This window comes from Chlorella variabilis (assembly GCF_000147415.1).
Source record: "Chlorella variabilis unplaced genomic scaffold CHLNCscaffold_31, whole genome shotgun sequence".
In the NCBI taxonomy this organism is placed as follows: domain Eukaryota; kingdom Viridiplantae; phylum Chlorophyta; class Trebouxiophyceae; order Chlorellales; family Chlorellaceae; genus Chlorella; species Chlorella variabilis.
In genome coordinates this window covers 231,424-238,774 of record NW_005435057.1, presented here as the reverse complement: position 1 = coordinate 238,774, position 7,351 = coordinate 231,424, and the positions used below count along the sequence as shown (strand labels likewise).

General features: G+C 63.8%; 1 protein-coding gene across 1 annotated transcript in view; it reads left to right on the top strand.

Annotated features, from left to right (window-relative positions):
* CHLNCDRAFT_59259 (hypothetical protein) overlaps positions 1 to 7,351 on the top strand; it is a gene marked incomplete at both ends in the record, with an annotated part of 30,293 nt that overhangs the window by 22,336 nt on the left and 606 nt on the right. Inside the window, 10 exons of the mRNA XM_005843396.1 lie at positions 1,395 to 1,612; positions 1,850 to 1,937; positions 2,805 to 2,860; positions 2,915 to 3,203; positions 3,729 to 3,786; positions 5,409 to 5,535; positions 5,916 to 6,007; positions 6,483 to 6,642; positions 6,918 to 7,006; positions 7,190 to 7,214. Coding sequence (XP_005843458.1) covers positions 1,395 to 1,612; positions 1,850 to 1,937; positions 2,805 to 2,860; positions 2,915 to 3,203; positions 3,729 to 3,786; positions 5,409 to 5,535; positions 5,916 to 6,007; positions 6,483 to 6,642; positions 6,918 to 7,006; positions 7,190 to 7,214 — 1,202 coding nt within the window. The remainder of the gene's footprint in view (positions 1 to 1,394; positions 1,613 to 1,849; positions 1,938 to 2,804; positions 2,861 to 2,914; positions 3,204 to 3,728; positions 3,787 to 5,408; positions 5,536 to 5,915; positions 6,008 to 6,482; positions 6,643 to 6,917; positions 7,007 to 7,189; positions 7,215 to 7,351) is intronic.

Here is a 7,351-nt window from a genome sequence, read left to right as displayed (position 1 = left end):
CCAATGTGTGCATGGGCAGGCGCCGCAGGGGGCAGCTTTCCACCTGTACAGGGTGTAAACACGTATGAAAGGGGCATAACTACGAAAGGGGCACGCACAGTATCCATTTCAAAGGTTTACGAATAGTAGCGAGGGAGTGACCCGGGGTCCCCGAAATGGCATGTTGGTGTGGTGGGGGGCGCCCCCCACACCCACCCACCCACCCACACAATGGGGTAAAGAGGTCTTGGCGGCGACAGATGTACACAAGGGGGGAGGGCAAGAAGAAGGAAGAAAAAAGGTTGGCCATGTATTTCAGCCGTTCTTGAAGAAAATTGATTTGGCGAGTGGACGACAGATGAAGGGCAATGAAGGGTGGTAATCGTGGGGGCCTGCCAGGGGTGCAGGGTCGCAGGCTGCAGCGAAGGGTGTGCGGCACAAGGCGCGCATTTGGAAGAGAGATTCCTTCACCAGGTAGGTGCGGCGATGTATTGCAATGCAATACAAAACAATAGAATGTAATACAAAATGAAGCAAAAGGGGCAAACGGCTGCCCAAAACGGGTGCGGGGGCAAGTCACAGGGAGGGTTGATACCTCAACGATACCCTAACAGCGACGCCGCTGGGGCTGTCTGGCCACCAGCGGCAAAGGCGCGGAACAGGCACAGGCGGGAACCATGGCGGGTGTACAGGCGGCGCGCGGACAGTTCACTTAGTCAGCTGGCGAGGTTGTCGTTTGTTTGGGCGCTGGTAGTCTATAGGCGTGCAACCGATAGCAGGCAATGGTGATGGTACATGGCGGGCTGAACCGCATGGCAAGCGTGGTGTGCCTGCAGCACTGCAGGCTGCCGCTGCTGCCTGCAGACTTTATTTCGGAGATGGGTCAGGGCTGACGAGCCACAGCGCGGCAAGGGGGCAGGCCAGGGGGCGCCGGCGCTCAGCGCGGCTGCGGCGGCCGCGAGGCGCCGCAGCCGCTGCCCCCGCTCACTGCCTGCTCCCACGCCGCCTCGTCCTCCTCCGCCAGCCAACCCTCCAGCCACCAGTCGGCGCTGGCAGGCGCCGTCACAGCCGCGAAAGCAGCAAAGGGAGAGACGGGCATGGCGGCAGGCGGCGAGGCGAGCGCCACGGTGGGCGCTGCGACAGGCGGCGGCGCCGCCCTCCACGCCGGCTGCGGCAGCTTTGCGCAGCGCAGCCGCTGGCCCGCGCTGGCGGCATGCCCGGCACTGCGGCAGGGTTGGGGGAGGGGCACAGCGGCGCTGGTTGCAGGAAGGCCAAGGGCGGGCAAGCGGAGGAGGCCAAGCAGGTGCAGGACTCAGCTTGGGGCTGCCCGGGGGGCGCAGGCCAGCTGCCTGCCAGCTGCCGCCCAGCTGCTGCTCACCTGATGCCTATGCAGCTGTCGCCGCTGCCTGCCGCAGGGCTGCTGGAGCAGCTGCTGTTGCCGGCGCTGGAGGGCTCAAGGTATGGCAGCACCGCGGTCCAGCTCTCCCGGAACCCACCGCTGCTGCTGCCACCCAGGCTGACGCTGAAGGCGGGCACAGCCGCCGTGCACGGCGGCGTGCCGATGCCGAGCGGCGCCGTGGGCGGGCTGCCCAGCAGCACGCCGCTGCTCAGGCTCTGCTGGCTGTGCTGCGGGGTGCGTGGCGGCACCTGGCAGCCCTGCTCCTCAGCCACACGCCCCCACGCCGCCAGCCAGCCAGCCACGGCCTCGCTGCTGGTGGCGCGTGGAGCGGCCGCCGAGGCGATGGCGGGGCGACGGGCGGGCAGCGACTGAGCGCTGTCGGCGACCTGCCAGCCGGGGTCGCAGAATGAAGAGGCTTGGGGGCCATGGCGCCGTGGGGAGAGGCCGTAGGGGCTGCTGGTAAAGGTAAAGGTAAAGGTGGGGAAGAGCCTCCACAGGCTTAACTTCCCGGTTTTAACGTCTAGCTTTAGACCATTACTTGATCTGCCCGACGCGCCAAGTGCAGTACCCCCCACTAGTAGTGAATGAGTCCCGGGGAGGCCTGTGCCGAAGCCTTGGCGATTCAATTAGGCGTTCCCGAAGGAATTGGCTTGGATTGGCGCTGAGCCGGTCAGCTATGCCGCGTTTGTCCTCACAAAGTTTCGACATGGGAGGAATCGAACCTGTGCCCTCTCGGAGGGTTTAGACACTAGCTCCAGCGCCTTCAAAGAAGGCCTTTCTTAGCCGCGACCAAAAAGGTGTGTGATGCTGGGCATCACACACCTTGGTGCCAACAGGTGAAATGCAAGCGGTCAGCAGGGGTGCACGGGTGGGGTTCGCCACCTGCTCCGCCACGCTTACCGCAGCCCCCGCCTGCCCCCGCCGCTGAGCGTTGTGCGCCGCTGAGCGCTGCTGAGCGCTGCTGGCAGCATGTATTGGCTGGGGGTGTGGATCCCTCTCCCATGCCTGTTGTCTGGGGGGGTCTACGCTCCCGACCCAGCGCTGTTGCCCGCCGGGGGGGCACCTTGCTTGTGCTTGTGTGGGTTTAAAGTCTGGTACAACAGCAAGAACTAGCTTGCAACATAGGCTCCCCGCCGAAACGGGACGGGGACCGAACGAAAGCAAAGAAACCAATAAAACAGGGGTGGAGCAAGGCGACATGCAACGCAAGCAGCTGCCGGGAACCTGGGGCTGGCCGCTGTGCTTGCGTCACGCACAGTGCGCTGCGCTGGCAGCCGGTGCTCGCGCGGCTGCTGCTGCCACCGGATACCGGTGCTGCTCTGCTGGCGCCCGCTCTTGGTAGCCTTTCTTCGCTGCTGCCTGCTGGTGGATGCACTGCCGTGATGCGATCATGTACCGCAATACGTGCCGCCCACGTGTACCTCAGTGCTCACCACCAAGGAGTACATGCGGGTGGTGTCTGAGATCTTGCCCGAGTGGCTGGTGGGTGCCTGCAGCCCTCCCCGCCCGCCCTGCCCCTGCTCTGCAACGTTGCAGCTTGCTAGGAGCTGTCTGATGGCCGGCTGCCCCTATGCCTGCCTGCCCGCCCACCTGCTGCCCTGCTTGCCCGTGGCAATCGCCTGCCTCCCGTCATCCCAACTTTTGGGCCCCGTGTCAACATGGTGTAGTCAAGGCAAAAACAAGGGCCCTTGTCAGCCCTTGTCAACAAGATCACTCAACATGTCGCTTGCTGACATGGGGCTTGTAGTAAGAGGCTTGTCAGCCCATGTCGGCAAGCGCCATGTCAACGCAGAAAACAAGCTGCTTGTAAACCTCTTGTCCACATGTACCCCCCTTGTTGCCCTTCCCAGCAGTGTTCCACATTTACACAGCATTCTGGGGGCAGGGAAACTGAAAACACTGGGGCAGGGGGAGGGGGGCGCAGACGCACCCCAGCCCCGTCCGCCAACCCAAATGCAAAGGCGGCAATGCACATTGGGAAAAGGGATATGTGAGGGAGGGAAGGGGCGAGCTGAGAGTGTTTGCTGGTGGTGTGCACAGCGAGGGAGGCAGCTGGGCTGGTGGGGAGTGGCGGCCCGGGGCAGCGCCCCGCCACCGCCACCAAGGGAGACAGCGGTTTGATGGGAGTAGCACAATGGACTGCGCGAAGGGGGGATCGGGCAGATGTAGGTCATGCTAGTGTAGATTTAAGGTTGCCTGATTGTGGTGAGGCTGCATTGGGGGGGTGCATGACAAGGCCCTGCACCTCCTCCACATGCAAGGCGGCAGAGCGGGGATATGGAGCGGGTGGCGGGGCGGGGGATGCCATCTCAGGGCCCGCCCGTTTCCATCTGGTCCCGCTGCCCTGGAGGCATCCTCCCCTCGTGCTCGCATGCACCCACCCGCCAAAATGCGGACACGGGCGTTCGGTGAGGCCCGCCACCAAGCAATCGGGGGCGACAGTTGGCCAAGGTAGCCCACCGCTGAGCTCACCCGGTCTTTGTGTGACCTTCGCATGCTTCCGGGAGACGGTGTCAAGGCAGCGAGCCAGCGAAAACCTAGGGCTGGGGTGTGCGGTAATGGGCCCGCGTCCAGAGCGGCAGGCAAGGGCCCTTGACTGCCCAAAAGCATGAATTTGGCTTTCAATGCGCCGGAAAGAAGTGAAACGGTGCCGGAAGAGCGCTGGGTGTGTGGCTAACCCCATGCGGCCGCGCCTGCTGCGAGTGCTGCGGTCGGCAGCAGGGCGCAAGGGGTCCTGTGATCTGTGATGTTACAGAGGCAATGCCCATTGATGGGCTGGGGGCACACAAGCCGTGCCCAATACCTCTGGACTGTATGAAAGCATGCAATACCGCCCGGGCGGCAAAGGGCGGGCTCAGGGAGCGGTCGGGCGCAAAGGGCGGGGAGGGAGTCGAGGGGCGCCTGATGGCCAGCCCAAGGGCGGCAAGCATACCAGTGGGGGGGAGGGGCAGGTCGAGGACCCGCACACCACCACCACCAGAAAGCGGGCCCACCCACCCCGGCACAGTAGCTGGGAGAGCGGCCAGGCGGGCGGGCGGGGGCCGCAAAGGTGAAGGCGGCACGCGGGAAGACCGGGCACAGGGGGGATGGGGCAAGCGCAAAAGCGCAAGGGTCTGTGTGTGTGTGTTACAGGGAATCGGGCACATTAATGTGCTGGGGCCGAACCCGCTAACCCTGCCGGCTGTCCAGAGCGAGGAAAATCTGGCCGCCGATGGCATCCCGGGGAGGCTCCGTCTTGCAAGCGCCATGCCGGTCTGCCGGGCAGCCGTCCGCCGCCCAGATGCCGCCACGAAGGTGCCATGAGGCAAAGTCCCAGCTAGTGTCCCGGCTGGGGTTCGAACTCGTGCCTGTGGTATCACCCACCGGCACTCATCCCGCTCCTTATTTAACGTCGCGGCCAAGGGTGTGTGTGTGTGTGTGTGTGTTACGGGGATTGGGCACATTAATGTGCTGGCGCCGAACCCGCTAAACCTGACGGCTGTCCAGAGCGAGGAAAATCTGGCCGCCGATGGCATCCCGGGGAGGCTCCGTCTTGCAAGCGCCATGCCGGTCTGCCCGGCAGACGTCCGCCGCCCAGATGCCGCCACGAAGGTGCCGTGAGGCAAAGTCCCAGCTAGTGTTCCGGCTGGGGTTCGAACTCGTGCCTGTGGTATCACCCACCGGCACTCATCCAGCTCCTTATTTAACGTCGCGGCTGACGACGAGGGTCCCACGCCTGGGCGTCCAGGCTGCCTGGAGCCTTCTGGGCAGCAGAGAACGCCCGAAGCATTCCCTAGAGCTCACTTCAGGCCGCGGCTAAGAAAGGCCTTCTTTGAAGTCGCTGGAGCTAGTGTCTAAACCCTCTGAGAGGGCACAGGTTCGATCCCTCCCATGTCGAAACTTTGTGAGGACAAACGCGGCATAGCTGACCGGCTCAGCGCCAATCCAAGCCAATTCCTTCGGGAACGCCTAATAGAATCGCGAAGGCTTCGGCACAGGCCTCCCCGGGACCCATTCACTACTAGTGGGGGTACTGCACTTGGCGCGTCAGGCAGACGTACACGCACGCATCCGTTAAGGTGCAGCGGTACATTGAGGACGTGTGGGGGGGCAGCCTCTCTACGGAGGCCTACACGCCTGCGTCGTTCCTGTGCGATGTGCCCGAGCGCCGGCGCCGGGTGCGCCTGGCGCAGTGGCGCACGGGGTCGCACTGGATGGCTGAGGAGACAGGCCGGTGGCAGCGGCTGGACCGCACCCAGCGCCCATGCCCCCGCTGCCAGGCCCCTCTAGAGGACGTACGCCACGCAGTGTATGACTGCCCCCTATACGCTGGGCTGAGGGAGGAGTATGCTGAGCTCTTCCACAGTCCCGGCCACGCCTTGCCCTCCCTGGCCGCCTTCCTCGGCCAGGCCAGGCAGGGCCGGCTGGCCCGGTTTGCCGACCGGTGCCATGAGGAGCATGCTGCTGCCCTGGCGCAGTGACTCCCCCGGTTCCCTTGAGTAGGGCCCAGGCATCTTTTGCCCGGCCTTGGCTCCCGACCCACCCCCTCCCCCCGCAGGTAAGAGCAGCGTCAGCGTCAGCAAGCAGCGGTCAGCGGCACCCCCACCACCCCCACCACCACCTCACACACTCACTGGCCATTGCGCGATGGTACGCCGGCATGTTGGCATGGGAACGCCAAGCCCAGCACAGTAGCGGCGGCTGATTGAGTAATGGCACAGCCGACCGCCGCGGCAGGCCACTTTGCACTCCTGCCTGCAATGCATGCACCCTTACATGTGCAGCCTTCTGGTATTTTCATGTGCCTGGGAGATGTGCGGGCATGGGGGCCCGTGTGCCATATGGCACTCAGATGCATCTGAGTGCCCGGCGGCGGCGCTGCCTGCCGCCGGGAGCCCGCACCAGCATCGGCACCTGTCGGCTTGGCAGGCCTAAGCTGCCAAGGATCCCCACGCCCCCCACCACGTTGTGGGGGTTGCGTGTCCGGCAGGACGGGGAGCGGGGCCAGGGTGAGGTGACCTTGGGACGCTCAGCTGGGGGGAGGGTGGTCGGAGCCATGGAGAGTGTGCTCCATGGTCCACCCCCTCTCTTGATGCCCCTTGATCACGTGTGCCCCCTGCCCAAGGTCTGCTCACGCGGCCTATCATAGCGGGGTGACTGTAACACCTAGATCAAATATTGGTCTAAAGCTAGACGTTAAAACCAGGAAGTTAAGCCTGTGGAGCCTAGGCTCTTCCCCACCTTTACCTTTACCTTTTACTTCAGGGATCCCATTTCAACAGCTTGTTGACATTTGCCCTTGTGGATAGGACGCTTGTCGACACCATGTTACGCCCGACATGGTGTCGACAAGCCTCCTGTTCCAAAGCCCCCTGTTGACAAGCCCCATGTTGCTCCCTTGTCCTGTGTGACATGGGACTTGTCAACAAGACGTCATGCCCTTGTCATTGCCTGACAAGCTGTTGACATGCATCCAAAAAACCTGGGATGGTACCATGCCACCGTACCGCCACAGGTCGACAGTGCTGCGCACTTGCTGTACCGCCCATATGTACCGCAGGTGGAGATCGCCCCCCACTACTACAGCAAGAAGGAGATCATGGAGCAGGCTGCCAAGAAGCTGCCCAAGACACTGGGCAAGGCCGCTGAGTGAGCGCGCGCGGCGGTGCGGCGCGGCGCGGCGCAGCGGCAGCATGTTGCAATGTCGGCAAGGTGGCAGGTTGACGAGGGCGAAACCCGGCTGGCCTGGCACCGTGGCTGCCAGCAGAGGCCAGGACGCGTGAGCTGCTCTCCCCCCCCAAGCTGGACCCTGTGCCTGCCAGTGCCAGCCAGCCGACACTGCGTATGTCACATCACGGTGCGATGTTGGAGGCTGCGCTTGCGGCGCACGCCTCCCCAAACACATGTATGAAACACGAAATCAAAAACAGTTAGTGCGTGAGCGTAGCAGTTGGCGGTGCTGGCAGCAGGGGCTCCGCACCATGCGGTGGGACA